Source organism: Onthophagus taurus, chromosome 1, assembly GCF_036711975.1.
Source record: "Onthophagus taurus isolate NC chromosome 1, IU_Otau_3.0, whole genome shotgun sequence".
In the NCBI taxonomy this organism is placed as follows: Eukaryota; Metazoa; Arthropoda; class Insecta; order Coleoptera; family Scarabaeidae; genus Onthophagus; species Onthophagus taurus.
The window spans coordinates 10,736,607-10,755,141 of NC_091966.1; the positions used below are offsets into that span (position 1 = coordinate 10,736,607).

At 32.3% G+C, this 18,535-nt stretch overlaps 4 protein-coding genes across 6 annotated transcripts; 2 read left to right on the forward strand and 2 right to left on the reverse strand.

Annotated features, from left to right (window-relative positions):
- Positions 1-2,874: 2,874 nt before the first annotated feature.
- On the reverse strand, positions 2,875-8,120 carry LOC111420495 (GDP-mannose 4,6 dehydratase). Of its 2 annotated transcripts, none has more exons than XM_023053498.2 (5): positions 8,032-8,120; positions 3,761-4,196; positions 3,467-3,699; positions 3,192-3,407; positions 2,875-3,133 (listed from the first exon to the last, which is right to left on the reverse strand). In XM_023053498.2, the coding sequence occupies exons 1-5, from the start codon at positions 8,083-8,085 to the stop codon at positions 3,002-3,004; spliced, it is 1,071 nt and encodes a 356-aa protein (XP_022909266.1). In that variant the 5' UTR covers positions 8,086-8,120; the 3' UTR covers positions 2,875-3,001. The 2 variants fall into 2 exon arrangements, with proteins under 2 accessions (XP_022909266.1, XP_022909265.1); XM_023053497.2 differs by having other exon boundaries at positions 3,755-4,196.
- Positions 8,121-8,255: 135 nt separating this feature from the next.
- LOC111420496 (uncharacterized protein CG1161) lies at positions 8,256-12,748 on the forward strand. 2 transcript variants are annotated; one of them, XM_023053499.2, is made up of 5 exons: positions 8,256-8,373; positions 8,440-8,510; positions 8,574-8,698; positions 8,748-8,988; positions 12,351-12,748. In XM_023053499.2, the coding sequence occupies exons 2-5, from the start codon at positions 8,451-8,453 to the stop codon at positions 12,522-12,524; spliced, it is 600 nt and encodes a 199-aa protein (XP_022909267.1). In that variant the 5' UTR covers positions 8,256-8,373; positions 8,440-8,450; the 3' UTR covers positions 12,525-12,748. The 2 variants fall into 2 exon arrangements, with proteins under 2 accessions (XP_022909267.1, XP_022909269.1); XM_023053501.2 differs by having other exon boundaries at positions 12,369-12,748.
- A 479-nt stretch (positions 12,749-13,227) lies between these two features.
- Positions 13,228-14,302, forward strand: LOC111420497 (L27 and PDZ_signaling domain-containing protein veli). The gene is made up of 3 exons (XM_023053502.2): positions 13,228-13,355; positions 13,447-13,847; positions 13,907-14,302. The coding sequence occupies exons 1-3, from the start codon at positions 13,319-13,321 to the stop codon at positions 14,060-14,062; spliced, it is 594 nt and encodes a 197-aa protein (XP_022909270.1). The 5' UTR covers positions 13,228-13,318; the 3' UTR covers positions 14,063-14,302.
- A 63-nt stretch (positions 14,303-14,365) lies between these two features.
- LOC111420494 (ADP,ATP carrier protein 1-like) lies at positions 14,366-17,379 on the reverse strand. Its single transcript, XM_023053496.2, has 4 exons — positions 15,613-17,379; positions 15,279-15,540; positions 14,956-15,199; positions 14,366-14,747 (listed from the first exon to the last, which is right to left on the reverse strand). Exons 1-4 carry the CDS (start codon positions 15,914-15,916, stop codon positions 14,469-14,471), a joined length of 1,089 nt encoding a protein of 362 aa, XP_022909264.1. The 5' UTR covers positions 15,917-17,379; the 3' UTR covers positions 14,366-14,468.
- Between the last annotated feature and the right edge of the window lie 1,156 nt (positions 17,380-18,535).

Genomic DNA, 18,535 nt, shown 5'->3' on the forward strand with positions numbered 1-18,535 from the left:
TTGTGAGTACACATTAAATACTCACAATGCGTTGTAGGTACTTTTTGGTGACCAAAATGCGCAAAATTGGTTAATTTCGGCTATTGAGTAAACCTAAATACCGTTATAACTCGTTGTGAGTATTTTCCGCTACTTAATGACCGAAGAAATTGCTGAGAACGCGTTGTAATCATTTAAGCTTACCCACAACGCGTTGTAGGTAAAAATTTCGGACAATGTCCGAATTCGGGTATTGCGAATAACATATACATCGCGCTTCTTAGTGAATTTAGTTAGTCATTTGGTGTCGAAGATTCGGAGGATTTTCATTCCTTCCACGAGACGACGAAAGGTATTAGCGAAAGTATCACTCAAATCATGGTACATCCTGGTCGTTGAACAAAAAGGAAACCACATAGAGCTATAAAAGCCAAAAATAGCGCAGATGGGAAGGATTAAAAAATATAATAGTTCACTTATTTGGATAACCATTCCAAAAACACAAGTACACATGAAGAGTTCTAGGATAAATCATCAAATCATACATCATAATCAAACAGTTTTATAAATTTTTATTTAATACTATTTGATACTAAACATTCTAAATGAAACCACGTTCTGCACTGAGCATCCAAAACATTTGGAACTAAGGTTCAACACTTTAATTTACAAAATTGCACCTGGTAAGTTTACTTCAACTAATTTTATAGGAGAACAAAAAAATTAAAAGTAAATTCAAATTATTATATTTTGTTCAGAAATATTTATATTTTCTATACACTCTAAAACTTGGATGGTTTTGACTTGATATTTCATCATCCTAGATCACCAACCTGGTCAAATATTTTTGTAAATCTAAAAAAATGTTTGGGCTGCATCAAATTTTTTGAAAAAGTAAAAGTCATATAACATTATGTGGAGATGATTTCTTTCTTGCCGATGGTAATATTTCCGATATGGTAATATAATCTCGATTCTAAGAAATATTTTTTCAGTGAAAAAATCCGTCCCTCTCTCGATTCCTAAAGTATTTATAACGGGGTCCTGCATACTCTAAAAGTGCAGTGATTATTGTTATTCGTTTATCTCCAACTGTCTTATACAGGAGCAAGAAACAGTGGCCACCAGAGACGACCGACCTGGATAAATTTACTGCCATCGGTTACACAGCGATAACTTTTAATTCCGATGTGTTAATTACATTCGTTTTATCGCTGATTCTGCGCAGGATCATATTTCATATTGTAGTCAAATCGTCGAAGTTTTACTTGCTTTAATCTTATCTATCTATATCTATTATTACTAGGATCCGGTGAAAGCAAATTTTATCTTGTGTCTAAAAGCAGTTCGATATACAGAAAACTTGTGGTCAACACTTAAGTCGTTTGTTATTGGATACCATATACAACGTAGAACCTGCCGAGGATTTTAAGATCGTCAAGAAACCCCAATGTTTCTTCCTTTTATTCTCGTAAAATTATAGCGATGTACAAAAATGTAAATAACGCCATTGAATGGCTCCTTACTACCATTACATCTGGGAATAGCACGCAATTAAGTTAGTCAATTGACAACAATGGTACAATGCGACCTCGAATCATTCAGATTCGAAGATTAAAAAAGGAATATGATGCTTTATTAGATTTTACAAAGAAAGTAAGTAATAAAACAGAAAAAAATATCGTTTTAAGGTTTAATGAGAAACCTTACAGATCTATTGTAACAACAATTTGTTGTGTTAAAAAAATCGCAGGAATAAAGTGAATGTTCGAGATACTATTATTAAGTACGATAAATTAATAGGTAGACTAGGATCAAAACAACGAAAGTTAACCACAATGATAAAATAGCAAATTCATGTATCTTACCGTACTCTTAAAATATTCAAGGACAACATTAAAGTTATTCAAGATAACCAGAATGAGGCAGCTCATCGTATTCATACAATTATTCCATTACACTCTAGAAATAAGAGGGCTAACATCATAGCAAGTGGTTACAAATTTCGTTTTAATAATGGTAGGCCAAAAGACAATAGCAATAAAGCTGCAAAAAAACTTCTAAACTATTAACGCCATTTCCAGCATTCCATTACGGAGCACCGATTACTCTAAAATTCAAGTTTTAAGTAACACTCCAGACTAGTAGCATCCATTTAAGAAAAGAAGTTCTCCGTGTCTACGTAAATAATTTAACAGAACGACATTATATATCTCGCTGCTATAAATCTGTCTGCACCCTGGAAGAACAATCATTTTTGCAATTAGAAGAGTAAAGCTTCCTTTTCCGTTACGCATTCAAAACATACTGGTCAAACATCTCACAGCATATACATATAAAGCAGGAGTTCTGAGATCTAATTCGGAAATGCAAATATTTCTTTTAATCAATATGAAACTATAACAACAAATTATAATATTGATCCACATTAAGTCTTAACGTTATGTTAAGATTGGATTCTGCATTGTCCAGCATAAACACTCAAAAGCGCATAGTGGTTCACCAAAAAAGTAAAAAAAAATTGTGTAATAACTTCAGCTAAATAAGGTCGATTTATTACTACTGTTATTAACAATAATAACTGTAGTAATTAATCGATCACTCACCAATGTTGATCTGGGCTACTAAAAATACGAAAATAGTGTTGATATAAAAGATTTATTAGTAAATTGGCACAGTTGTCAGAACTTAAGCTACTGCATAGAATCCTAGACATACCAATAGTGAGGGCTCTGTAGAACGTAACAGAATAAATGGACGAAATAGTTCAAAGGCTTAAACTTTTGTTCAAATCAGGCATTAAACCTGATGTAATAATTGATGTTTCCATCTACATCAATAATTGTTAGTGGCTACAAACTTGAGCTTTTTAGGGATTTATATTCATGAGTGTAATTAAATAATATTGCTTTTTATTTCAAATTAAAATAATAATAAAATATTACATTTAGATAATAAAAACTATAAACAGAAACAAAAATATAACTGGCAAAAGGAATGAATATTGAATATTCGAAAAGATTTATGCGGATGGATTTTTTTTCATTAAATCAATATCAGCTGCCATCATATCTTTAACGAGTTCCGGAAATGTTACCGTTGGTTTCCACCCGAATTTATTTAACGCTTTTGTTGCATCACCTAATAACAAGTCCTAAAATTCAAAAAAATTATATATTTTATAAAATACGATAATTTATTTTACTACTAACCACTTCAGTTGGTCGAAAATAACGAGGATTAATTTTAACTCTTACAATACCGGTATCCTTTTCTTTTCCAACTTCATCAAGGCCTCTTCCTTCCCAAATTATTTCTTTTCCAATGTATCCAAAAGATGCTTCAATAAATTCTCTTACACTGTGCGTTTCTCCAGAAGCGATTACAAAATCTTCTGGATTTTCTTGTTGTAACATTAACCACATTGCCTAATTACAGAGAATAAATAGATTAAATTATGAAATAGATTAAAACATTAATTTCTTACTTCTACATAATCTTTTGCGTGCCCCCAATCTCTTTTAGAATCCAAATTACCAAGTTCGATAACTTCCGCTTGTCCTAAATAAATTTTTGCAACACCTCTGGTAATTTTTCTAGTAACAAAAGTTTCTCCTCTTCTCGGACTTTCATGATTAAAAAGAATCCCATTACACGCAAACATATTATAAGCTTCCCTGTAATTAACCACAATCCAATAAGCATATAATTTTGCGCAAGCTAAAAAATTTAATCGAAATTCATTTCAATTTCTTTTAAAACCAATTTCAATTACCGTTACCATAAGGTGATCTAGGATAAAAAGGTGTTGTTTCTTTTTGAGGAATCTCGGCGACTTTTCCATACAATTCCGAAGTGGAAGCTTGATAAAACTTAACGGTCTTTTCTAAACCGCAGGTCCTAATTGCGTCTAACAATCTTAAAGTACCAACGGCATCTACTTCCGCTGTGTATTCACTAAGATCAAACGATACTTTCACATGACTTTGTGCAGCTAAATTGTAAATTTCATCAGGTTTTATTGTCGATATAAGTTTTACTAAACAACTCGAATCTGTCATATCTCCATAATGTAAATGCATTTGGCCACCTCTATGAAGGTATTGGTCAGCGTATAAATGATTTATTCTAGATGTGTTAAAAGTACTTGCTCGACGAATTATTCCATGAACTATGTAACTCTTCGATAATAAAAATTCTGCTAAATAAGAACCATCCTAAAAATTATAATTTTTAAATTTACTTGATGGAATATAAATACAATTTTAATGAAATAATGAGAAGTTCATATAAAATTATGAAGTTATTAGGAAATTTATAAAAAATTTTAAATTACAAAAAAAATTATACTTTGATCTTTAAAACATTAATTTTTTATCATCGAAGATTTTCTTATCTTAAACCAAAAAGAGGGAAATCGTTTACAAATAAAATCAATTAAAGAACGATGTTTTAGACAGCTGAGCTTGTTATAAACGATGTTTTTTTGATTGCCGATTTGATTTATATTACGTTTTATGTGCACAGAAAAATTTTAAATTAATATGCCTTACGATAATTATTTACTTTTCTTCAAACTGTATAAGTCAGAAACATAAGATAAAAAATGTATCGTTAATAAAAACAAATATATTGTTAATTAATAAAGAGCACAATAACCGTAGAATACTAATATTTTCAAGGAGGAACTTCCATTATTATAAACAAGAGTTTCGGAAAAGTGTGCCATATATTTTCGTGACATACATCTTCCAGTATTGTAAAGTACAAGTAAAAACTTATCATCACTCTACGAGAAGTAAAGGCTTTTTCATAGCTGAGAGCTCTTCATGAGTAACTGCATAATGATTTATCTTTTGTAAGAAAATATTGATGATGATTTTTGAAACAACGAGATTTTGTTGTAAACGCATCCAAAAACTCTATTAACTCAAACCAAGAAACAATAAAGACTTTGGTGTAATGCAAGGTAGAACGGATTTGATCTAAAATACATTGAACTACTAGGTTCAACTCAAACAACTCAGTTTAATTGTATGGTGCAAGGTCTACAGGCATGTTCGCACAACCCTGTCAAATCGTTTCTGACTGGTTTCAAACTAAGGATATCCCCACGATTCGCCCATTTGAATAATGTAGCGTTAAAATCAGCCATAACCACATATGTCATAAGCACATGTATAATCACCTTCAGTCTCATTAACATTGCCCATTTTATAACCATCAGATCTTTATATCATTATATAAAAATGAAAATATCATTATATTTTCCACATCTCTGCTTGTATGACACTTCATCGTGTAATTCATTTATCAACACGTTTTCTTAAATTTATTTTAATAATTTTGCTAATGTGGTTTTCATAACCACATTAACCAAATGCTTCAAATTTCAAACTCATTCAGGTTTCCAGAAATAAATAAATCTAAATGAACTCTCTTAAAGGACAATTCTTTACAACAAAGGGTGAACGGACACCGAAAGAATTCAGACGTATTTCTCCCCGCCGTTTAGCTCAGCTTATTTGTATTCACTATAATTAACGACGTTTAGAATTTTCTGTACAGTCACGTACGAGTATTGTTAACAAAGAAAACAATATTAGCAAAATTATTAAAGCATATGTAAGAAAACGTGCTAATATTGTCGTTAAAGTGAGTTTAGACATACATGGATTTACTGGCGTGCCAGTAAAATTAAATTGCATGTGTAAACATCAACTGGCATGCAAGTTGAAATCATGCATGCATGGATCGGAAAAGTCTGCACCTTTCTGAAATCACTGGCGCCAGTGATGACAAATACGTGCAGCAAAATAAAATTTGCGTGTACAAATGCTTGCACATCGGCGCGCCAGTTTTTAGTTAGATTTTCGTTTCGGTTGAGGTCCTAATTTGTGTTTATTGTAGTTTATACAGGGTAATTCAAATTCGACCAGAAATGAAATACAGAAATGGTTAAATGGGGGCAAAATTGCGTATCTTAAAGCTCATCATTTTTCAACTAAGTTTTTGGATCTAGCCGTTTTAGTTTTTAAAATATGGCCGAAAAACAAAAAAATGACTTTTTAGTTTTTTCGTGAATCTGAAAAAACATTCTTAATGCAACTTTTTATGAAAAATGTCATGACACAACTAGAAATTTTCTCCGACGTGTCGTTTTCGTGAAACGAAAAAAAAACATTGGCGTTCATAAGAAAAAATAAATCTGATGATAGTTTCACGAAAACAAAACGTCGGAGAAAATTCCTAGTTGTGTCATGACATTTTACATAAAAAGTTGCCTTAAAAATAGTTTTTCAAATTCACGAAAAAACGAAAAATAAAGAAGTTATAGGCAAAAAACGAAAAAGTTATTTTTTGTTTTTCGCCCATATTTTAAAAACTAAAACGGCTAGATCCAAAAACTTAGTTGAAAAATGATGAGCTCTAAGATACGCAACTCTGCCCCCATTTAACCATTTCTGTATCTCTTAGGGGGTCGAATTTGAATTATCCTGTATAGTTTATTATAGCTAAAAAGAAGTGGTCGGCAGAACTGACAATCAAATTTCTTGAAGGCTATGAATCTTATCCGTGTTTATGGGATGTACAGGGTGGTTCAAATTCGATGTCCGAATAGGCTATCTCGGAAACTATAAGAGTTAGAAAAAAAGTAGCTTACATGTCATGATCTCGTTTTTCGAGAAACTGCTAATGCCAAAAACCTTAAAGCGCTATCGTCTTGTGTTTTTCCCCTAGAGGCCAATTCTTTTAAATGGACTTTATTTCCTGAAAATTATTCCCTCGCCAGAATGCGAGGAACAAGATGTATGATTCATATACACAATGTGGGTTGTGTGCTTGGGATCATTATTTTACCGACTTAATCGACTTCACCAAACGTTTAAAAGTCGATCTGACTTTTACAGTCAGCTGCGAGATAGGTGGAAGAGAATACGCAAAATGAAGTGTCGTGATCCTAAATGCACTAATTTGATTGGTCATGTATAAAATCGTAGGTCTTGGACTTGATGGATGTGCAACAATGGCAGGAAAAGAATCGGGCGAAATATCTAAGGCTCTAGAAGGTTTTGATACGAATCCAGAATGAAAAGCAGATACATGGACAAAACTTCATAGGGTACATTTGAAGCTTTGTAATCAAATTTCATGTTGCCATGGTCATAATAGTAAAGTAGAGTTTGAAAATAGAGCCTTTTAATGCTTCTTAAGCAGTTCTTAGGAAAGATAGAACTAAAGGCACTAGCACTAAACTTATTTTGCAAGCATATATCAAGAGAATAATGAAATAGCCAAGAACATGCGGGTGTTAATTGAATTGTTCAGCAACAAAAATAATTTTCAGCAATTTTAAGCGCCAGATTTAACACTTTACGACGCTTTCAAGTAAACTATTTTTTTCCAGCGGTCGCTAGAAATTAGTATGTACATTTTTGACTTTTCCACTAACGACTTATTGCGTTAAAACAATATTTAACACGTTGATGAGACTGAAGACGTAGCTCAGGTTTACAATGACGGATTTAGAATGATTTAGACCATACTGTTGTATCAAGGTATTATATGAAGTATATTACACCAACATTGAAAGAAATATTATCTGTCACTAATCCATGTTGTTATTCATGGATACACTATTGCTATATAGATAACCACAATTATTAATTTAAATAAATTGACGTTTTACTCATCATAATAGTAAGTTAGAATTATCTACATACATTAAATGTCATTTAACATGTGATTAAGTATCAAATTTCAAGTGTCATTTAAAAAGTCAAACATTTGCATTAATTTTCTTTCTTAAAAATAACCTTTTGCATTATTTTTAAAGAACAATTTTGAATGATTTAACAAAATTATATCTACTTAAAACTATAAAAATAGAATAATTTAAGAACTATTTTTCTTTCAACGAAATGTAAACAAACCTTTCTATTTCTTACTGTTTGTATGATTGATACTACATCTTTAACTTTAATGTAATAAATTAAACTTATACTTATTTATCATTTCTATTAATAAATGTATTAGTAAATAAATATTTACCTGGCCAGATATACCGGTAATAAAAGCAACTTTTTGGTTCGTTTCTCCAGACATTTCTTGAATATCGTTTGTTACTAATCACCGTAAAACTGTTAACGTGTTTATCATTAAAGAATTTAACTTCTTTTTATTTAACTGGGTCAGAACTTTTGCGTTTAACTAAAATAAAAGTTAAAACATCGACAACAATTTGCCATGTATGCAAATAGAGAATTTTTTGTTTTATCAGTTGGCGTTCCTCTTGTCGTTTGACGTTTCTAAACGTCAAATAATCTAGGTTAAGATTCCTTTCTGTATTTATAAGTGTCTGTTGTCGTTTTTATCTTTTATCAGCCTGTTTACGTACGTATTTTACTCCAGTTTGCTTTTCGAATAATTATTATTAATCGAAGTTACACAATGTTATAGATTTTTTATAAATGGGGACGGATAAATTGTTTGTTGTTTCCCTATTGTTAGTTATTCTAACATATGTACAGGTATTTATGAGAATTAATACTCAATCTGAGTTATTTTATCATATTTTTTATATAATGTTTCAGGGTCAAACTTATGAAAATAGTCGATGTAAATGCGTTTGTCCTAGCATATCATCGGTAACAAATAGTACAGATGCAACACCATCGGTCATAAAACCAATTATTACAAATGTTCCACCAAATAAATGGTAGGTTATTAATTTGAGATTAATTTGATAATAATTTTTTTTATTATAGCAATTGCGAAGGTGTTGTTTTACCAAAATTAGGTGACAGCATAAAAGGAAAAGAGCAAGAATTTTGTCCACGCTGTGAATGCAAATATGAAAATAGGAATATAAACATTATTAAGGTTGTTGTCATCATTGTTATTTGGGTTATTTCTATATTGGTTGTTTATATGGCCTTTTTAATCATATTGGATCCTTTACTTAATAAAAGAGTTAAAGGAAATTATCAAGAACATACTAATGAAGAGGTAGGTTAATAAAAATATATAAAACATGGAAAATTTGTTGTGTGTGAGTATTTACAGGCTATTTTTAATTGTTATAAAGTAGTGTAGCTATTTGTTTAGATTTGTTTTCACAGAAAAATTACATTGCATCTATTTTTAATCAAATAAAACAAAGTTTACAGATTTTAAATGCACTTGGTATGGTGGAAAATAAAGTAAAAGTAATCTTAATTACACTTATGTTTCCTATGGTTCAGGCAGGAGTAATTTTTTAATTGGAGATATAACAGTTAAGTAATGGCTAATAGAAACAGTATATTGTTAGTTCTTCTCTTTGAATGTGGGCCAGTTTTTGTTGATTCAATAAATCAATTTTACTGCTTGAGACAAATCACTACATTGGTGATACTGGTAATTAACATATCACGATTTAACCCAACATTCTTTTCTTTCATTTCTTAAAGTTTTAACATAAAATTCGTTACATTAATGTTTTAGATTTCATGGAATGTGCTAGTTTCGCCTTATTCATAATTTTTTATATTTTACTTTGAGGTCAATAAAAATCTGAAAAATTTAATTTTACTTAAAAATGATACTCTTGTTTACTTTATCTTAGTCGATCTGTATCCGAGTTATTTGAGCTTAAATTCATTAATTTACTTTTGATTATAGTGTAATTTGTTCAAAGGTTTCCACTTTTTTTGGACTCTTCTACTCCTTGAGAGAATTTTGAAAATATTCTTTGTTTAAAACCTAACTTTGTCTTGAAAGTAAGGATCTCACTCAAACAGCGCTTTAAGTAAACTTGGTAAAAGTTTGTACTGTTTTCAGAAATCATCTGCTCGCCTTATTATTATTATTACTGCTGAGGGAGCGCTTCTCTCATCACCGCATCCTATAAGATCTATTGTAACTTAAGCCCTGCAAAGATTTAGGGCAAATGTAGCTCCTTGATGAACCTTAGTATTGCTCTAAGGTCTTGTTCCTTTATGTCGGTAAAATTTGTGTCTTACAATGGAAGTAACACAATTGTGGCACGCCGATTTTGATGAAATTTGGTACAGCCATAGAATGGACCAAAATAAGGTTTACGTATTTTTTTATACGTTCGGTAAAACCCCCTGACAAATTCGATCCTCAGCTTGTCCAATATGGAAGAGGTGGTATTTTAGGGACGCATGACCTGTCAGCAAGCCTGAGAGTGACCTTAGATCCCCTTTGCTGAGGTATAAAACTTCCTTGATTTTGTTTTGCGACGAAGTTATTACACTATTCGCCTGTCTATCAGCTGTAAGTTCTTTCCAGCGTAAGGCTACCTTTGACGCCTCCCAACTATTGATTGCCTGTTTTAAGTGGCTTTTTTGTAGTCCACAGCCGGGTTGGGGGTCCAATAAAGGACATTTTCGCTTCCTCTTTGGCCAGCCTGTCCGCCTTTTCATTGCCCTCAATGTCTTTGTGACCTGGAACCCACCGTAGGTCGCTTAGTTATCGTGAATTAAATCAATAAATAATTCGAAAATCAAAAAATTACTGATGTTCTCATGCTCGTTCAACAAGTTAAAATGAAGCCGGAAGCTGCTGTAGCTGGGAGTGTGAACGAAAACCTGGGTTTGTGATATGGTTCACATGAATTGGGTATATCATACACCAGCTTGAATTGCATACTCCAAAAAGATTTTTCATTTAAAGCTTACAAAGTTTAGCTAACCCAAGAATTAATGTTAGCTGAACATTGACAACCCTGTATGTTTTTTAATTGGGGATACACAACATAATGCTCCGTTTTAGACTTCTATAACATAAAAGGAGATTAACGATTTGTTGGTAAACAGGGGAGATCATGTCCTCTATGAAACATTTCGCAAAACATTTCTTCTATGATGGAGGAACTTATATATTGGTTCCTTGGAATTCCATACTTTATCTTGAACTAGTTTGTGTATAAAATAAAAAATTCTTTGATCAACTATTATTGTGCAACATGTATTGTCAGTATTTTTGAAAGTTTATGTTGGCTGTCAAGTGGTACAACAACTATATCTGTTAAACATGACTGCTACCAGGACTGAATTTTATTACCTTTGCTGCGAAACATAGTGCCTACTGGGTTACATTAATTAACCAGTTGTTTCGCCCTGTTCTGGAATGTTGAAATCCCAATACCGAAAGCAGTACTTAGCAGACCCAAAATAGGTCTGTGTAGCTGTTAAGAACCTATCATTGTTGTATTGGAAGGACTTGCAAATAATAATAATACATCGCACATATTCGATTTTAGAGTGCTGCAGTAAGAGAAAGTAAGAGAATGTAGAGCCGTGTAACTCAATAAAAGAGTTATAATTCTATATTTGTCACACAGCCACTTAATCCTTCTTCATTAAAAAAGCTAATGCAGAAGGTAAATAATTTGAATGATGAACTTACACAAATCTTTATCATATGACAGAAGAATTTGAAGCTTTTTACTTTTCCCTTCTATTCGAATACAAATTCCATGGAACCTGAAAATGAGGTTTGGCTGCTCTGATTAATTTGGAATCTAAGTACTGTCTGTTAGTACTTTTCCTAGTATAGTGAAACTTAATAAGTGGAAAACTTTCAATGTGGGTTTTGACTTTCTCTATCTCATTACGCCTTTTCTCATCTCCAATACTTCCTCTTTGTGCTTGAAAACGTGTTCCACTGTTTCCTTACAAACACTGTGTTTTTAGAAAGAATGATTGACACTCTGACTTTGGTTTCAGTTTCAGTAGCAAAAAAGAAAACTTTAGAATCAGATCTGAGCTTGTTTTTACTATCGAGTTTTGTCTACGTCTTTCAGGAACTCGACTCGTTACTTTTACATTACTCAAAATAAAATCCTTTCTGCGCATAAAATCACAAGTCCACTAAATTTTGCAAATTGAATTTCGATGACATATGATTTGTTGCGAGCTATCCAATTTTTGTATTGGCATCATATTTCAAGGAACAACTAAAAGGATTCTTTCTTTATAACGTCGTTAATGAAATTATTGAAAAGCTTCTTCAATTGCCTAAATTTTTCTGAGGCAAAACGCATTTTTACTCTAATAATCTATCAATAATAATCCGATAAGTTAAATCCCATAAGTTAAAAATTAAATCCCTCTGCCGATAAACGCCGCGGGATTTAATTGTCAAAGATGTGTCCAAACAAAAATATTTTCTATTGTTTGCTTAATTTATGATAATAAATAACTATTTTCTTTTAATTTCTGTACATTAAAGAGTTAAATTCGACTTTGAGTTTTTCTGATTTCTTGTTCTGCTTTATTTGATTCGTTTTGTTATTGCTACTTTAAAACTTTCTTTTTGCACGATTTTGTAGGTATTAGTTTAATTCTGTTATTTATCTATAGACAATTCTTTTACTCCAGGATGAAACGGCCGCGGGTGTTGGCGGCCCCATGTCTCATAACATGAGTGTCAGGGGGAATGTTTTCAATCGTGTCGGACACGAACAAGACAAATGGAAAAAACAGGTCAAAGAGCAAAGGAAGAATATTTACGACAGACACACCATGCTAAATTAATTTTATTCACCCCGTTAACATTATAACTTATTTGTAATATTTACGAATACTACTCAACGTATTAACAGATAAATAATCAAATGTGTTTTTAGCGTTTTCTTCTCTTTGTGTTATTTACAACTATGTGATATCCATTAATTTTCATTATTATTGTAGATTTTAGATGTTTTATTTGTATATTTTGGCCAATTATGTAAATATAGGTAAATATACATTAAACAACGTTTATTTTTATTATTATCTCAAATTGAGTGTTAACTTCGCGCAATTAAAATTTTTAACTTTGCACTACCGGCCCATTAATAGTTGTAAAATGATGTGTATACAAAACAGGTAAATAAAAGCCTGTTTCACAGCTAAAACTAGAGTCAATACTAGACCTAGAATTAGAAACAGTTCTAGGTCTAATGTTAGTTGTAATGCTTGAGATTGTTGTAAGTATTTTATATCTCCCGCCTTTTCTTATAAGTTATATACCAAAGCCAACACAAGACCTAAATACAAAATACCCTAACTTATTGATCTATCACCAAATATATAATTAAATCCATTATTTAAATATAATTCGATGGTTGATGCAATGTTAAACATTTTTTTAAAGATATTCTACTAAATATAATTAATAAAAATTTTTTATTATTAATTAAATTACCTATAAACCTTTTACAAATTATTTTTTTAAGTTGGTACCAATTTATTTACTAAGTATTCGTGACAGTTGTCAAAATAATCTTTGGGTATATCATTTTATAATTATTTTTGAATAAAGTTAAAACCAATTATTGGAAAGAGATATGGCTCAAATCGGTGAACCATTAACACTCTCTAGAGGTAAGTTATGAATATTTACTATGAACATATCCAAAAATATCTGTTATAAATAACCCTAAATAATGAATAATAACTGCTTTTTATAAACTAGACATCAAAAGGTCTATTGAATTACTTGAAAAGTTACAAAAAAATGGTGAAGTACCAGCGACAAAGTTGGCCGCCCTACAAAAAGTTCTCCAAAGTGACTTCTTAAATGCTGTTCGAGAAGTGTACGAACACGTTTACGAAACCGTTGATATTCAAGGGTCTCAAGATGTCCGTGCTTCAGCTACAGCAAAAGCTACAGTTGCTGCTTTTGCTGCAAGTGAAGGTCATGCTCATCCTAGAGTTGTTGAGCTACCAAAAACGGAGGAAGGTTTAGGGTTTAATGTTATGGGTGGAAAAGAACAGAATTCGCCAATTTACATCTCTAGAATTATACCTGGAGGAGTTGCGGATCGTCATGGGGGTTTAAAACGTGGTGATCAATTATTAAGTGTAAATGGAGTGGTAAGTACTTATTGGTTTTATTTTTTATTCAGTAATGAACTTGAACTTTCTTCGTTTAGTCTGTTGAAGGCGAAAATCATGAAAAAGCTGTTGAACTGTTAAAGCAAGCCCATGGTTCTGTTAAATTGGTTGTTCGTTACACTCCCAAAGTCTTGGAAGAAATGGAGATGAGATTTGATAAACAACGTGCAAGAAGGCGACAACAATATAATTAAAAATGTTTTAAATTAAGAGATAAAACAGAAATGCTAATCTCGTTGGATGCATTTAATTGAGTTCTATTTATAAGTTGTATTTAGCTTTTTTAATGTATTCTCAATTTTATTCCACTTTATTTTAAGATGATACTCAAAAATATGTTGACAATTTTTATTTCTTTAGACGTTTTACATAAAAATTTGTTATTTATTGTTATTATCTATGTAGAATGTATAAATAATAAATTGTAGTCAATATATTGAATTTTTATTTTTTGAAATTTACAAAATCCTTTAAAACTATAGATAAAAAAAAATCTGTTTTAATAATAGTATTTAATGTAAAAATATATTCTATACGTCGAATTGTAAACATCTCAATGAATGACAACGGCATAAAAGAAAAACGAGTTGAAATAAAATCTCAACCTACTGGAGGTTTAGTGGAAGGTTTAGCTCCCGTCGACCAAGCCTTCAAACGATCATAGAATACCAAAACTAAAGCAGCGCCCGTACCTCTTAATATATTCGAAAAGGCACCTTTGTAAAACGCTGCAGGCCCTTCGTCCTTCAGTATTTTAATCCAACAATCCATCGTATTCTTGTACATTATTTCCGATTTTGCACGCCCTGATTGCATCATCATTCGTCTTCTTACTGTATCCAACGGGTAAGATATTATGCCAGAAAATGTAGTTACTGCCTAAAAACTATAAGTGTAAAAAAGAGGTATATTGCAGGGTGCAACAGAAGACACTTGCGGGGGAGTACCATTTATTACAATGTTTTAGTATCTAGGAAACAATATTTCTCAATTATAGCTTCCAATTAGATATGTACATTTATCTATAACATCCGCGTAAACCCGATATGAATTTTCTCTGCTGCACCCTGTATATTTATTTACATACCAATGCGATTGAAAATGATATCATAAAATTAACGTCTTGTGGAGGTGGCATATATGACTTTATGGTATCGAAAACTCCAAAATATGCTGCTCTATATATAATGATACCTTGCACGGAAACAATAAATCCTCTGTACAAACCAATTGGTCCATCACTTTTTATAGTTTTTAGTATACAATCCATAATACCATGGTATAGACGATCTGAACCCTTTCCTTTACCTTTACCAACATCAGCACCCAGTCTATTAAAAGACAATGTTTCAAATAAGTTAACAAACAAGACATGATTAAAGACACCAGACAACAATCATTAACGTTTACCTTGTTCTTGCGTAATCCAGAGGATATACAAATAATAACGAAGTTGCGCCCGCTGCTCCTCCAGACGCTAAATTTCCCGCAAAATATCTCCAAAAATGTTTCTCTTTATCTATACCGCCTAAGAAGAAGTGCTTGTATTGATCTTTAAAAGCGAAGTTTAACGCCTGTGTTGGAAAATACCGGATAACATTCGCTAAATTTCCTCTCCAAAAGCTTGCGAATCCTTGTTCTTGCGGTATTCTAATAAAACAGTCGATTATTCCTATATCATAAAAAGCGAAGATTGTTTTAATGATTTATACCTTAACTTCTAACGAAACTGTTTTTATTTTACCTTTGTATTTTTTATCGGCAGCTATTTGTTTTGAAGCATGCTGAATCTGCAGTAATAATTTAACGCGTTCGATTGGAGCGACAGCCGTTTTTGCAACTGCAGCGGATATTCCTCCGGCGAGAAAATCCTTGACGAAACTGATGAGATCTGAGTCAACTGCCTCAGAATTTGATACTTTACCCTTTTTGTCTTTTGACATAATATTTAATTTTATTTCACGCTCGTTACGATATGTATGGTAAAGTGTGAGAGATGAGTAAGTCAAATTTTGATAGATGATTCTGCCAACTAATGACATCACCATAAAACAATAGGAGTCTTACATGTTTGACGTCTTAATGCCGTCTAATATTATAAATTTTATAGGGGATTTTGTAAAATTTTGGGCGAATGATTGTTTTAGCAAAATTATGCCATTCAATAAACGACAGGATAATATCAGCCCTTTGTCAAATTTCCTAGGATTGTAGTACTTAACTGAATTTTCATTAATAAAGTATTGTTACTGAATGACCGTGAAGAAGAAGGCAAACTTTATACACATGAATTCAAATTAAAAAGAACAGTTTGTTACGTTATGACACAATTTAGTGTGTGTCAAAATATTGTGTAGTGAAAAAATCGGTTTTGAAGTTAATCTCGTACTGATTTCTTATGTTGTGGGTGGTGATGAGATCAAGCCTGCAGGTACCTGTTGGTATGTGTTTTCTTCCCACCTTCCCATCTGTCTTCCCAGTCACCAATACATCCAGGAATGGTAACTGTTTTGCAGCTTCTGTTTCCAATGTTAATTTGATCATGGAGTGTTGTGAGTTTAGGTGGTCTAGAAATTCCTGGAGTCACTTTCTCCCGTGCAATAGGCAGTACTTCGCCAGCCCTGGATCATACTCCGACAAGCCCTGCGAAAAGAGTTTCTGAGGAAGACCATACATGACATCTTTGACTGGTACTCTGGTGAATAGAGATTCCACGTCGAAACTTACCAAGATATCCCGGGGAGTTAACTTCATACCCCTGATTGATTCCACAAAATATGTAGGATCTCTGACATTTGATTCCGTTTTACCTGTAAAACGATACAGAATCTTGGCAAGGTATTTTGCTAGTTGATACGTAGGAGAATTTATGGCACTGACAATAGGGGGTAGTGGAATTATGGATTTTTGGTAATTCATATATTCTTGGTTGTATTGGGACCTGTAACAAGCTTTTCTGTTGTGCTGCTTGGATTCTTGTAGATTTTACCAATTTTTTCATTTTCCTTACTATCTTCTCGATTGGGTTCTTTTTTATTTTCTTATAGGTGACTGCTCCAAAAGGCCATGGGGTTCGTACCATGGAGTTCGACAAAACGATGGTGCTAGTAAGAACCGGATCTTATTTCCAAAGAATGACAAGAGAGGCGTTAGAGATTCAATGACATAGGAACAGCTTGAACAGAGAAGACGGCTGGGACCTCAGTCGCACCTGGAAGATGCTAGTTAACCTAACGAAAGCTTGTTCACCCGGTTTTGACAAAAACAACTTAGTTGACAATTAGACAGTAATTAGTATTCATTGATTATTAACTCAAACTTTCTGAAGAAGATTGCAACATGGCATCCGAAACGTTATAATTTTTTGCAGGTCATTTGTAAAGTACTTTTTTGAATGCCATATCAAATATTTACATCTTGTGAGGTCACCGAAATGTACGTATAAAGTCTGGTTCCAGCAATCAATATGACATTTTTAACTTCTTTTTGAGTTACTATTCTGCGAAATCTATTTTATCGGAAGGTAGAAATTAGAAATGTTTCTTAACATATTTTATTGTTTTGTTGACATTTTTGACATTATAACAAAAAATTAAACAAAATAATGTTTTGCAGCTTTACTCAGTGGTCCAGTCTGCTTTATACGTAATATAGATAAATATTGTCATTCTTGGACATCTCGTTGTGGAGAAGGTTTATAGCCTCGATGTTGAGATGATCGTATATTTTCTTCTCATGTTTAAATGCGAATAATGCAATTTCTGATGATACCGATGCTACTTGAAATCGCGATGGAGGTCGGTGTTTCTTATGTACCAAGGTGCATTCACTATTCACCTTAGTACTTTGTTTTGGAATCTTTGAATCAAACTTGCATTTGACTTGCAGGTACAACCCCACAGTTGAATTCCGTATGTCCATTTTAGTTTCAAAACTTGCATGTATAATAGCAATATGCTTCTTTAGTGATAACGTAGATTTTCTGCCAATAAGCCAATATAGGTGTCTAAATTTGACATCAAGTTCTTCACGTTTTTTCTTGACGTGAGCTTTCCACTTGAGTTTAGCATCCAGCGTCATACCAAAATATTTTGCGGTGTTGCCGTAAGGAATTGCATTACCATTTATGTGCACTGGGAGATAGTTTACTTTCTTATAAGTAAAGTTTATGTATGTTGATTTATTTGTATTTAATTTTGTTAGCCATTGTTTGGTCCAGTTTTCTATTGAATTTAACGCCAATTATAACTTATGAATGTAACTGTTAAAGTTTCTGGTATCTCGGGAAGGTCGAAGGTGTTGAGTAAGTACAGTGTTGGGCCAAGCTCACTTCCTTGAGGAACGCCGGCTTGTATTTCATGTAATGATGAATAAGCGTTTTCGTATATTACTCTAAAATATCGATCAGAAAGATACGATTTTAATACTTGACTATACGTTGATGGTAGTATTTGGTCTAGTTGGTAATTCAAACCATCTAACTATACTTTGTCGAAAGCTTGTGCAACATCCAAAAATACGGCGGTGCAAACATTATTTTCTTCCATTGCTATTTCGATAGTATTCGTTATCTCGAATAGCATCTGTGGGGGTTTACCAGATTTTGGTATTATTATTATTTCAGTAACTTTCCATATACTTGGGAAGTATTACTGTTTAAAAGCGTC